This window comes from Bos grunniens, chromosome 5 (genome assembly GCF_055505025.1).
Source record: "Bos grunniens cultivar Pamir isolate PY7600 chromosome 5, Bosgru_T2T1.0, whole genome shotgun sequence".
Classification (NCBI taxonomy): domain Eukaryota; kingdom Metazoa; phylum Chordata; class Mammalia; order Artiodactyla; family Bovidae; genus Bos; species Bos grunniens.
Genome location: NC_141169.1, coordinates 59,534,005 through 59,548,719, shown reverse-complemented (window position 1 = coordinate 59,548,719; position 14,715 = coordinate 59,534,005). Strand labels below are relative to the sequence as shown.

The 14,715-nt window shown below is 36.5% G+C and overlaps 1 protein-coding gene across 1 annotated transcript; it reads right to left on the bottom strand.

The window, feature by feature from the left end:
• Positions 1-9,673: 9,673 nt before the first annotated feature.
• On the bottom strand, positions 9,674-10,683 carry LOC147372151 (olfactory receptor 6C3-like). Its single transcript, XM_086403969.1, has one exon. The coding sequence runs from the start codon at positions 10,607-10,609 to the stop codon at positions 9,674-9,676; it is 936 nt and encodes a 311-aa protein (XP_086260095.1). The 5' UTR covers positions 10,610-10,683.
• Positions 10,684-14,715: the final 4,032 nt, after the last annotated feature.

Genomic DNA, 14,715 nt, shown 5'->3' with positions numbered 1-14,715 from the left:
GTAGTTACTCACTTTTTTCTTCTTCTGAGTAACTTTCTGGAGAAAACAGAAACAAAAGAGCTGAAAGAAAAGAGAATTATTCATGGACTACACTGGAATTTATTTCTGAGAGTGTTATGCCATTCTGATCTAACTTGGGAGATCTTTGAAACAACAATAAAATAGATAACTCTTTTTAAAAGAATTTCTTACATCAACATGAATTTGCAACGGGTATACACGTGTTCCCATTCCTGAACCCCCCCACCTCCCTCCCCGTACCATCCCTCTGGGGGTACAACCATCCCAATACAATATTGTAAAGTAATTTACCTCCAATTAAAATAAATAAATGTATTTTAAAAATAAAAGAATTTCTTACTATATGCCACTGTGTGTGTTTTCCATAGAATTCTTTTAAAATCTCCATTTTACTTATAGGAACTAGGCTAAAAATACTTTAAAATTTTTTGTTTGGACACTCCCATGGACAGGGGACTCTAGAGTAGAGCATGGCAACGCACTCCAGTATTCTTGCCTGGAGAATCCCCATGATGGGCTACAGTCCATGGATTCAAAAACAGTAGGACATGACTGAAGTGACTAAGCACATGGACAGAGGAGCCCGTCAGGCTATAGTCCACAGGGTCACAAAGAGTCAGCCACATCTGAGCACACACGCACAGCCATATGCTGGATTATAAACTGGTTCATAACAAGCCAAGAATTCATAAAAAGGAACAAGTTCCAGTCAGTTGTGAGGTGGATGAATCTAGAGTCTATAATACAGAGTGAAGTAAGTCAGAAAGAGAAAACCAAATATCCTATATTAATGCATACATATGAAATCTAGAAAAATAGGACTGATTAATCTTTTTACAGAGAAGAAATGGAGATGAAGACATAGAGAATGGAATTGTGACAAAGCAAGGGAAGTAGAGGCTAGGAAAAATTGAGAAAGTAGTATGTATGTGTATATATATATATATATATATACATATCTATATCTATATATATATATATCTAATATATATATAATATATATATTAGATAACTAGTGGGGAGTTGCTATATAACACAGGGAGCCCAGCCTGGGACTCTGTGACAACCTAACAGGGTGGGATGGAGCAGGGAAAAAGACGCTCAAGAGGAAGGAGATATATATATAATTCTGACTGATCCACATTGCTGTATGACAGAAACCACCACAACATTGTAAAGTAATTATGCTTCAATTAAAAAAAAATGTCAAAGAATTGAAAACATTCTGACCACAGAAGTGTTTATTTAAAAACCAGTATGGGTCCCAAATGATAAGGCTTTCAAAGAAAATATTCCAAATGAGTACAGGTAGGCTGATTAGAGTTTCTGGGTGTCTGATAAGAATTTTCACTCTTCCTGTTGGTTACATGTGTGCACATTTTTTTTTTTCATAATTAGGTGTGTTACACATGTATTTTATGTGTACCTTTCTTCATGGCACACAAATTCAATAAAAACTGAAAGACAATACTGCTGAGGCAATCCTAAAAAGAAGGTGAGGAAACCAGGATAATTATTCTACCAGATAAAGCCACCATAACTAAGACTGTATCAGTTGTACTGTTGCTGCTGCTAAGTCGCTTCAGTCGTGTTCACTCTGTGCGACCCCAGAGACGGCAACCCACCTGGCTCCCCCATCCCTGGGATTCTCTAGGCAAGAACACTGGAGTGGGTTGCCATTTCCTTCTCCAATGCATGAAAGTGAAAAGTGAAAGTGAAGTCATTCAGTCGTGTCCGACTCTTCGCGACTCCATGGACTGCAGCCCACTAGGCTCCTCCATTCATGGGATTTTCCAGGCAAGAGTACTGGAGTAGGGTGCCATTGCCTTCTCCAATCAGTTGTACAGGGATAGGCAAATAGTCAGTAGGACTGAAACATCTCAATACATCATGTTAAGAGATATTTGATGTCAGCTTGATAAGGAAATGGCAACCCACTCCAGTATTCTTGCCTGGAGAATCCCAGGGAAAGAGAAGCCTGATGGGCTGCCGTCTATGGAGTCGCACAGAGTTGGACACGACAGAAGCGACTTAGCTTATATTATCAATGTTAGTATTTCTTACTGGTTAGCTAGTTTCTCTACTATAAAGTTCTCCACTGTAAAGGTACTTTCCCCTCATTGCACAGTGATATTCTGTGCAATGCAGGAATACTTTGAGATTGTATAAATATCATATTTCTTAACAAACTCTTATCTATTATAATAATTCAGTATTAGTTGTTCTCTAATCTAGATAGTGGAAATATATAATAGAGTACCATTAATATTAACACAATATTTATTTTTCTAAATCTATCAGTTCTTTTACATCTATTAGTTGGGATTTTACCATAAAGAACAACACTCTTTTCTCTAATCCTATTAACAATTTATTAATTTATTTTGAAGTGTTTTCTACTTAATGTGTTATTATCTATTTATATAATTATTTATTGGAGGGATCAAATGTCCTGATATAGAGTACTCCTTCTAAGTGAGTCCTTTGTTGACATGCTGCTACCCTTTCTGTAACAATAAGATACTCTAGCTCATCATATCCTTCAAATATTTAGTCCTGTAATCAACCATTTCTCCAGTTCTCAGAAACTATTTTTAGCAAGAAATGATGCTTAGAACCATGCATCTGGATGCTTTGTGGGGTTTTGCTATTGAGCTATCATGACTCCTTGGAACTTTCATGAAATGGAGAAAGGAAATACATAAAAAATAATGGCATCACACTGACAATTTTATTCTAATCCAATAACAGGATTTTTCAACTTCTCTTATACAACATTGGATCTTTCTCTGCCATGAGAAACTAGGCTCCAAAGTAAATCTGTTAGCCTATCAATTATTCAGTTTAAAACTGAATAGTTTCTGAATTGTTACACTATTATAAAGACAAATATACTAAATAAAGTTCAATTTATCTCTGCAGTTCCCATCCTACTGGTGGTGAATTGTCAAAATATTTGAAAAAATTATCTTTGAATTTGAAAGGTAAAATTTAAAAACCCTACATGGTTAGCAATGTGTTTTAACATTATGCTCAGTGGTGTGTGTTTAATTTTAGTGTTTCCCTGCTTAATTTTATCTTTGGATTATGTGAACAATACGAATATTTCAAAAGTTTATGCAATTAGGTATACTCAGAAATGTGTCTGTCATTTTTTTTTCTCCATTTATCTCTATTTTCTTACCTGAGTATATGTTTTTGTTATAGAAGCCTGAGGTCATATCTTAATATTTGTGTGGTTAGTCCTCTCCTATCACTCTTGTTTCTCAAGATTTCCTAATTATCATATTTGCTTTTCCATGTGAAATTTAGTATTATGCCCTTTTTGCATGGGCCAAATGATCAAGAAATTCCAATGTTACTTGAACAATCAATGACAAATGGAATTCTTTAAGTCTTCGTCACAAGTAAACATTCATAACACAAACTGTGATTATGAAACATGCAGATAAACATGTTTACAGATAAACATGCTCCTTTGGGACAATACTCCCTGGCTTTCTACTGGGTCCTAGTAGAGACTAAGGCCCAAACACAGGACCTCAATTCACCATTAGATTTGAGCTTTCCATAATGAACTGAGTATTACTGGACCTTCTGATTGATAAACTAGGTCATTTACAACAGTCTATCATTAAAGGGAAAGAGTACTTGGGAGATCACACTTGAACAGGTCCAGAAGGCAAAAGTAAAATTTATGAAGAGATGACTTAGACTTCTTTAAAATAAATTTCTGGTGGATTACATCCTCTTCCGCTATCCATATTTATGCCCTTATTGGGAAAACCTAATAACTAGCTGACAAATACATAAAAATATGTACCTGGTTTTGGATGTTCTACACAATATGCTAATATACTCTCAAAAGTAAATGATTGATAGGCACAAAATATGCCATAAAAGTAATGTTTAATATATATATTTTAAATGCTGATAATGCTGACATTAAAGAAGAAAAGTGTGCTTCAGATAGAGAGGAATTGGTGGTTTTTCATAATGATAAACAATTATGTCCCAGAAGATATAACGATCCCAAATTCTTCATAAATATACAGTGTTAATATTTTTAAAAATAAACGCATGTTGATGTATGGCAAAACCAATACAATATTGTAAAGTAATTAGCCTCCAATTAAAATAAATAAATTTCATTGATTGATTTGTGGATATTGAAGAATCATTGCATCCCTGGGATAAAGCCCACTTGGTCATGGTGTATGATCTTTTTAATGTGTTTTTGGATTCTGATTGCTAGAATTCTGTTAAGGATTTTTGCTTCTATGTTCATCAGTGATATTGACCTGTAGTTTTCTTTTTTTGTGGGATCTTTGTCAGGTTTTGGTATTAGGGTGATGGTGGCCTCATAGAATGAGTTTGGAAGTTTACCTTCCTCTGCAATTTTCTGGAAGAGTTTGAGCAGGATGGGTATTAGCTCTTCTCTAAATTTTTGGTAGAATTCAGCTGTGAAGCCATCTGGACCTGGGCTTTTGTTTGCTGGAAGATTTTTGATTACAGTTTCAATTTCCATGCTTGTGATGTAAAGTCAGGAACAAGACAAGGGTGCCCACTTTCACCATTACTATTCAACATAGTTTTGGAAGTTTTGGTCACAGCAATCAGAGCAGAAAAAGAAATAAAAGGAATCCAAATTGGAAAAGAAGAAGTAAAACTCTCACTATTTGCAGATGACATGATCCTCTACATAGAAAACCCTAAAGACTCCACCAGAAAACTACTAGAACTAATCAGTGATTATAGTAAAGTTGCAGGATATAAAATCAACACACAGAAATCCCTTGCATTCCTATACACTAATAATGAGAAAAGAGAAAGAGAAATTAAGGAAATAATTCCATTCACCATTGCAACGAAAAGAATAAAACACTTAGGAATATATCTACCTAAAGAAACTAAAGATCTATATATAGAAAACTATAAAACACTGGTGAAAGAAATCAAAGAGGACACTAATAGTTGGAGAAATATACCATGTTCATGGATTTGAAGAATCAATATAGTGAAAATGAGTATACTACCCAAAGCAATTTATAGATTCAATGCAATCCCTATCAAGCTACCAACGGTATTCTTCACAGAGCTAGAACAAATAATTTCACAATTTGTATGGAAATACAAAAAACCTTGGATAGCCAAAGCTATCTTGAGAAAGAAGAATGGAACTGGAGGAATCAACCTGCCTGACTTCAGGCTCTACTAGAAAGCCGCAGTTATCAAGACAGTATGGTACTGGCACAAGGACAGAAATATAGATCAATGGAACAAAATAGGAAGCCCAGAGATAAATCCACACACATATGGACACCTTATCTTTGACAAAGGAGGCAAGAATATACAATGGATTAAAAACAGTCTCTTTAACAAGTGGTGCTGGGAAATCTGGTCAACCACTTGTAAAAGAATGAAACTAGAACACTTTCTAACACCATACACAAAAATAAACTCAAAATGGATTAAAGATCTCAACGTAAGACCAGAAACTATGAAACTCCTAGAGGAGAACATAGGCAAAACACTCTCCAACATACATCACAGCAGGATCCTCTATGACCCACCTCCCAGAACATTAGAAATAAAAGCAAAAATTAACAAATGGGACCTAATTAAACTTAAAAGCTTCTGCACAACAAAGGAAATTATTAACAAGGTGAAAAGGCAGCCTTCAGAATGGGAGAAAATAATAGCAAATGAAGCAACGGACAAACAACTAATCTCAAAAATATACAAGCAACTCCTACAACTCAATTCCAGAAAAATAAATGACCCAATCAAAAAATGGGCCAAAGAACTAAATAGACATTTCTCCAAAGAAGACATACAGATGGCTAACAAACATATGAAAAGATGTTCAACATCACTCATTATCAGAGAAATGCAAATCCAAACCACTCTGAGGTACCATTTCATGCCAGTCAGAATGGCTGTGATCCAAAAGTCTACAAACAATAAATGCTGGAGAGGGTGTGGAGAAAAGGGAACCCTCTTACACTGTTGGTGGGAATGCAAACTAGTACAGCCACTATAGAGAACAGTGTGGAGATTCCTTAAAAAACTGGAAATAGAACTGCCTTATGATTCAGCAATCCCACTGCTGGGCATACAGACTAAGGAAACCAGAATTGAAAGAGAACATTGTGTACCCCAATGTTCATTGCAGCACTTTATAATAGCCAGGACATGGAAGCAACCTAGATGTCCATCAGCAGATGAATGGATAAGAAAGCCATGGTACATATACACAATGGAGTATTACTCAGCCATTAAAAAGAATACATTTGAATCAGTTCTAATGAGGTGGATGAAACTGGAGCCTATTATACAGAGTGAAGTAAGCCAGAAAGAAAAACACCTATACAGTATACTAACGCATATATATGGAATTTAGAAAGATGGTAACAATAACCCTGTGTACGAGACAGCAAAAGAGACACTGATGTACAGAACAGTCTTATGGACTCTGTGGGAGAGGAAGAGGGTAGGATTATTTGGGAGAATGGCATTGAAACGTGTATAGTATCATGTATGAAATGAGTTGCCAGTCCAGGTTTGATGCACGATACTGGATGCTTGGGGCTGGTGCACTGGGATGACCCAGAGGGATGGTATGGGGACGGAAGAGGGAGGAGGGTTAAGGATGGGGAACTCATGTATACCTGTGGTGGATTCATTTCAATATTTGGCAAAACTAATACAATATTGTAAAGTTTAAAAATAAAATTAATAAATAAATAAATTAAATAAATTTATATTAAAAATTAAAAAAATAAATAAAAAGATGGCATGACTATGAACAGAAAGAAACTGCTCCACAGTTGTTTTGGAAATTTTAAGTAACTCAGTAATGGTGGAAAGAGTAAGAGTACAGATTTAAATCATGTGATTAATGAACTTGTATATACTAGCTGACTCAAATAGAACAATGCATTCAACTACCATTACGTATAATTCTCAGGTGTATGAGAAATGCTTACAAAAAACTCTAATCACATACTAGGCTATAAATTGAGATTCAAATAATTTAGAAGGATGTAACTTAATTAATACATGTTTTATGACAATATAAGTGGATTCTTTGGAAAATTTTATGTCCAGAAGGCCCACCTGTATCAGACTGAGGCCAGTGCAACTCAGTGACTCTCCCTCACTGAGGGGAAAAAGAATAGTGTGGAGCATGTATCCGGCATCTGGGCTTTTCGGGGACTAAGGAAGCACTAGTGTCTGTGTAGTTTTTATTGGGGCCTCTATGGGACCTGACATACTATAAATGCCTAAGGGCTACTGAAGTCAAAAAAGGGCTGGGTGATGTGCTGTCGCTTCAAGGAGCTGAGTTACAGCAAACAGAAACAGGGAGCAAGAGACTATGGGCTGCATGCAAAAAAAAAAAAAAATAGATAAAATCTTCTAGTTAGGAATCTTCACACACAAATCTGAAAAGACACAGCCTCAGAAAATATTTAAAAGACCCCTCAGAACCTCTAGGTGGACTGAATGATGATGGATTCCCCTGTAAAGGTGGTGGTTTTTGTTGGGGGCCAGAGTGAGGTACTCCACCCATGGCAAAGGTCATGAGGAAGGAGGCTCAACATACACAAAGGTGGGATCGAGCGTTAGGAGTCCCCCTGGAAATCCTCGAGCATCTTCCCCCATAACCAGAGTCTGCCTACTTTACTACTTTGTGCTCTCACCTACACCTCTGACTTTACGGGGGTCTGTCCCCTGCCACCTCTTTCAGAGAAGGAGTTAACTTAGACCTCCAGTTAATAAAAACTCCTGGGCATGACAAGAGTGTTTTAACCTACAAACTCCTCTGAAGGTTCTCTGGCCTGCCTGACAGGCTTGTCCAGCCACATGTGATTGCTCACAGCCTCCCAACCATGAGAGGCATGAGATGCTTTAAACCTTCTAAAAACAGGTTCCTTAGAAAAGTTAGAAAACTATGAGTATTAAGTATAGTGGGCTGATTAGAAATTGTATTGGTGAAGGGTTTTTCATTTGTTGAGCCAATGTTTGTTGCTAAGTCTCCATATCCCCGCCCTTACACACATTAATGAATATATAGAAGAAATAAGTATTAACCTTTGATATTAATCATGTTAGACCTTAGGCTAAGTAAATTCTTTCCTTAACTAAAACCCACTACACCCTCACCCTATAGGAATGTAACTTTATTTGGGTGGCGTCTGTTTTAAGAATAATCACCCATGGAGAAATAAGTGTCCTGGTTGACTGACTGCTGTCACAGGAGAGGGTCATAAATTGTCAGCAGGCCCCCTGGCCAGAAGATGATGTAACACCCCTAAGACCTCTGTATACATTTGTATGAAGCACCTGACTTTGATAAAAGTCAGGACTGCTGACCCCACGTGACTTTTGCATAACATCTCAGTGTATAAAAGTAGACCATGGAAAATAAAGAATTGGGATCAGTTTCTCGAAATACTGGTCTCCCCATGTCACTCTCTCTCTCACTCTGGCTGAGTCTCCATCTGAGCGCGGAACCCGCCATGCTTACTAATTATGCCTGGGCTTCTAAGATCTGACCGGGGAGGCCTCAGTGTCTCCTCTCCTTCGGGAGAACGGAAGGACGCCTGCGGCCTATGTAAGTGGTGCAAACTTCTTGTCTTGAAGTTTTATTGGTCTCCCGCATAAACCAAGCTATTCAGCCTCTTTTCTCCACTGAATTTTCCTACTGAGCTATCCTCATTCTATTACTCTTTACATCTTTAATTAATATCTAATTAAAGGTATTGTATCCTGATCCTCGCCGAAGCCATCCCCGCTTCGAATACCCTGGATCAGCCTGGGCTGGACCCTGGCAGGTTTTGTCAAATGTGTAGATAACAACACAATTAAAAGGAACATAAAACAAACAGAAAAGTACCCCAATCAACCAGACAAAATAAATCTCAAAACATAGACCCTAAAAAAATGGAGGTAAGTAAATATCTGACAAAAAATTTAGAATAACTGTCATAAATGCAATCAATGAGCTCAATAAAGTGGAAGTATTTTAGTTTTACTTGATTTTTTGAATTTTTAAATATCAGCATTTTTTAAAATGATACAGAAAAAAGAAATTCTATAATTAATACATAATATCTTGATAAATATTTATCTTGAAAATATGCACTTAATTTCACAAAGTATAAAGAACTGCATTTAAAGTGCAATGCACTACTACATATGATATTTTTGGAATGAATTTACTGTATTATAATATACAACAGGTAGATTCTTTAATGTTAAGAAATTATCAGTGTTCATTGTGAAAATAAATAAGATATTACACACTAATTTTGAAACTTTGCATTTAAAGTACAATGTGATATCATATGATCATTTTAGGGACTGATATTTACAGGATTAAAACTGTTTTTAACTTCATGCTCTAAAGTATGTCTTAAAGAAATACAATTCTATTCTAGAATATGCTATAGGATATTTAACTTTTACTATACTTTAAATGTCAATAAACAATGGCTGGAGAAATGGAAGAAATAGACTGAAAAAGTATATATTAGCAGGCATGTGGCCTGGTAAAAGGATATAAACTGCAAGCAGAGTTATACAAATATTTAGGAATTTAAAAATTTAACCTAGTTGTTCTTTAAAGTGTTTTTGACCCCCAAAAAAATCATTTATTAGCACAAAACACTGCTTTATAGACCATGTCTTTGAAGGCTTGTTTTACTTGCTGGTTTCTCAAGGTGTAGATGAAGGGGTTCAGCATGGGGGCCACAGAAGTATTGAGAATAGCTACCCCTTTTGTCAATGATGCCTTTTCTTTGGCCGAGGGATTAGCATACATGAATATACAGCTTCCATAGGAGATGAAGATGACAATCATGTGAGAGGAACAAGTGGAGAAGGCCTTTTTTCTCTGACTGGCAGATGGGATTCTCAAAATAGTCTTGACAATGTACATATAAGACAAAATCACCAATGCCAAAGTGAACAGCAAACTAACCAAAGCAAAGTAAAAACCCATTACTTCTAGGAGCCATGTATCTGAACAAGACAATTGTAAAAGGGGAAAATAGTCACACAAAAAGTGATCAATGACATTGGAAGCACAGTAATCCAGCTGGAGGAGAAGCATAAGGGGTGGGAAAATGGTCAGAAACCCACTGAGCCATGCGCAGAGCACAAGCAGGCTGCAGAGTTTCCTGCTCATGATGGTTGTGTAATGCAGGGGCTTGCAGATGGCAACATAGCGGTCATAGGACATGGCAGTTAGAATGTAAAATTCAGTCACCCCCATGAAAATAGAGAAAAATAGTTGGGCTGCACAATTGTTGTAAGAAATAGTCTTGTCCCTGGTGATAATTGCCCCCAGAAATCTAGGGATGCACACAGTAGTAAAGGAGATTTCTAAGAAAGAGAAGTTTCGGAGGAAGAAGTACATTGGTGTCTGGAGATGGAAGTCCACCCAGGTTAGGGTGATAATAGTCAGGTTTCCAGTGACACTTAATACATATGTGATTAATAAAAAGAGGAAAATCACAATCTGAAGCTCAGGATCATCAGAAAGGCCTAGAAGGACAAACTCTGTGATCACAGTGTGGTTCATTTCTCTCTCTCTTCTTCTTTTAAATATATTTAGGTGAAAAGTCGGAGAAGGCAATGACAACCCACTTCAGTACTCTTGCCTGGAAAATCTCATGGGCGGCAAAGCCTGGTAGACTGCAGTCCATGGGGTCGCTAGGAGTTGGACACGACTGAGCGACTTCACTTTCATTTTTCACTTTCATGCATTGGAGAAGGAAATGGCAACCAACTCCAGTGTTCTTGCTTAGACAATCCCTGGGACCGGGGAGCCTGGTGGGCTGGGGTCTGTGGGGTTGCACAGAGTCGGACACGACTGAAGCGACTTAGCAGCAGCTGCAGGTGAAAAGTGTATTAAAAGGGAAAAGATGAAAGATATAATTTATTATAATCAATGTCATCATCATTAATACAATTCTAAAACATTATCTCTAATTCATGCTGTCATTTTTTTAACTTACTTTCATTATATATTAAAACATATACATGATTTGTGCTTTATATAATACTCTCATTTTAATTAGAAAATCTTCATACAATAAATCACACTACTGAGAGATGATAAATGAAATTTATACTCTTTATTTTGTACATTTAATGTAATCCCTTGCAATTTTGTTGGAATAATCCTATAAAATATTCATTTTTCTTTTTTTCTATCATGTATTTATCAGAAGACCACCACTTAAAAAACAGAAAGGGATGATCTCATTTCCTTCAAAAGATCAAAAATGAAATTTAAAAGACTAAAGTAGCAACCCATTTTTCTTTGTGCAGAACTCATTACTTTATATGATATAAATCAATTAAAGATCTTCTTAGCAAATAAACTTTAAAATGTTTAATGATTAAATTATTAATTTTATTAATATTAATTAATTAAAGTAATATTAATATTTATGAAGTAATTAACATAACATGAGAATGCTCTATACTTATATATATGTATAATAAAATAGAATAAATAGCATAATTATGTTATTTAACAGGAAATATATTCACTTAAAGATTTGTCTATAATTCCATTGAAATCATTAATGTTTGGCATCTTCTGTGATTTGCTACAGAGAAGGCAATGGCACCCAACTCTAGTACTCTTGCCTGGAAAATCCCATGGACGGAGGAGCCTGGTGGGCTGTAGTCCATGGGGTCGCGAAGAGTCATACACTACTGCGCAACTTCACTTTCACTTTTCACTTTCATGCATTGGAGAAGGAAATGGCAACCCACTCCAGTGTTCTTGCCTGGAGAATCCCAGGGACGGGGGAGCCTGGTGAGCTGCCGTCTATGGGATTGCACAGAGTTGGACACGACTGAAGCGACTTAGCAGGTGCAGTGATTTGCTAAGAATATACATATAGAAACATTTCTATTTTTTTATCTTTTTGTTTTTTTATATTTATTTTTAATATAAACGTATTTATTTTAATTGGAGGCTAATTATTTTACAATATTGTATTGGTTTTGCCATACATCAACATGAATCCACAGGATATGCTGTATTTATCTACTTTTCTTTTTGTATTGAAGCACAAACTGAAAAGTAACCACTTGCCTCAGATCATAGCAGCTCTGTCATCCAGATCGTATCCCAGTGCATTTTCCGTTTGAACATCCTTATTTCTCAGCTATTAAGCTTTATAAAAAACATTTTATTCCCTTGAAGTTCTGCCCCACGTTTACCTTTTGCATGAGGCAACTTATCCAAAAGGATATTCCAGAAATGTGTAGGGAAACCTCTCCTATGCATAGAAACCTATTCACTTAATTTCCATCTCTGCTAGATATATCATTCTGTTTATTTGTTTTGCTAAAATCATGACAGATCCCTTCTCCTTATTTCTGCTATTCACATTTCTGCTGTGAGTAATAAAATACAAAATCATTGCTTCCCTGCCAGACACTAGCAAATGTCACATTAATCAAATTTCACTAAATTTTCTCTATTTTATGGTGACTCAAGGGAAATAGTTCAGGAAATAAAAATAATGTCAGAAACCTATAGAAGGTGTGGAAATACACTATCCTCCTTTTCAATAAAGTTGTTCTAGAAGTTTAAGGGAGCAATATTTAAAGAGAGAACTGCAAGGAATATGACAATATTGGGTATTATGAGCATAGATACTTAAACTAGGATCTGGTATTTCTCTGGCTGCACAAATAGCTCAAATTTTTCACGTCCAGTTGTTTTGACCTATGAAGAAAGTCATAAATTGATCTCCTGGGAATTAAGCAAAGTCAAGGCCAAATCTCTGCTAAGGTATAGACCATGAGGGATTTCTGGAAGCCATACTTGGCATTCTCAGTAGCCTCCTAGTTCTCCTCTATAGTGAATCTCTCTTGAGAATGGCTATGTTCATCTTTGTATCCCATAGAAGACCTCAATGTTGACTTTTATAAAATAACCACTTCCATTAACCACAATTATTTAATATTTCATGAGTAATAGAAATAAATGGGAAATCTTACAAAAATAGAACTTTTAATCTAACATGCCCTTGATAAATAGACAGTGTATACAAATAACAGATACTCAAAACAATAAGGATCTAACCAATTAGTTAAAGTGTTTGTTCTGAAGTCAATAATGACTTCATTAGACAATGAAACCTTGGTACTCTACATGATACTAGAAAGGCAGAAGTCACTTAGAATTAAGTGCCTACTAAAACAAGATTGATGAAGCTTGCATAATGAATAGGAGGCCTGTGCACTGTGCTGGCATCTTCAAAATGCATCTGAGAGCTAAAAGAAAAAGATACATATAACTTTAATATTTCAGTCATCTCATAACCAAGGAGATGGCATTACCAATAATAAATCCTGATGCTATAGTCTCCTTAATTATATAAATGATTTAATTCAAAACTTTTCCTCCTGTCTCATGTGACTATTAGTGTGTTGACTGGAAAATGTTGGGGACAGAGAATTAGTTTGAAGCTTATATAGATTCAGATGACTCAAAAGCTGAATTTGGAAGCACCACATAGACTTCCTTGCCAAGAAAAGGATCCATCTCCCTCTGCTTCATGAAGCTAGCTATGCATTGTTCAGGGACCCTGCCATTATCTCATATGAAGGAGCTATTTTTCTCTTGTGTGCATTTGTCACTCCTAAACTATTTTTAAGCTTATAGCACATATACATGTCTGGAATTATCCAGGAGGTGGTACACAATAAAAAAATAAAAGAGCTTTATATATGAAAATTTTCACAATTTCTTGCTATTTTTGCAAACTTAAAAACTTTTTTTTAATTGGAGGTTAATTGCTTTACAGAATTTTGTTATTTTCTGTCAAACCTCAACATGAGTCAGCCATGGGTACACATATATCCCCTCCCTTTTGAACCATCCTCCCATCTCCCTCTCCTTCCAAATCCTTTAGGTAGATACAGAGCCCCTGTTTGAGTTTCCTGAGACATACAGCAAATTCCTGTTGGCTATCCATTTTATATATGGTAATATGTTTCCATGTTACTCTTTCCATACATCTCACCCTCTCCTCACCTCTCCCCACGTCCATAAATCTATTCGCTATGTCTGTTTCTCCATTGCAGCCCTGTAAATAAGTTCTTCAGTACCATTTTTCTAGATTCCATATATATATATGTGTTCAGTTCAGTTCAGTCGCTCAGTCGAGTCCAACTCTTTGTGACCCCATGAATCACAGAACGCCAGGCTTCCCTGTCCATCACCAACTCCTGGAGTTCACTCAGACTCACGTCCATTGAGTCAGTGATGCCATCCAGCCATCTCACCCTCCGTCATCCCCTTCTCCTCCTGCCTGCAATCCCTCCCAGCATCAGAATCTTTTCCAATGAGTCAACTCTTCGCATGAGGTGGCCAATTGGAGTTTCAGCTTCAGCATCATTCCCTTCAAAGAAATCCCAGGGCTGATCTCCTTCACAATGGACTGGTTAGATCTCCTTGCAGTCCAAGGGATTCCAAGAGTCTTCTCCAACACCGCAGTTCAAAAGTATTAATTCTTCAGTGCTCAGCCTTCTTCACAGTCCAAATTTCATATGCATACATGATCAGAGGAAAAACCATAGCCTTGATTAGATGGACCTTTGCAGGCAAAGTAATGTCTCTGCTTTTGAACATGCTATCTAGGTTGGTCGTAACTTTCC

What these genes read in the sequence shown, in the direction of transcription:
- LOC147372151 (XM_086403969.1), bottom strand. Translation starts at nt 10,609, where the DNA reads ATGAACCACACTGTGATCACAGAGTTTGTCCTTCTAGGCCTTTCTGAT.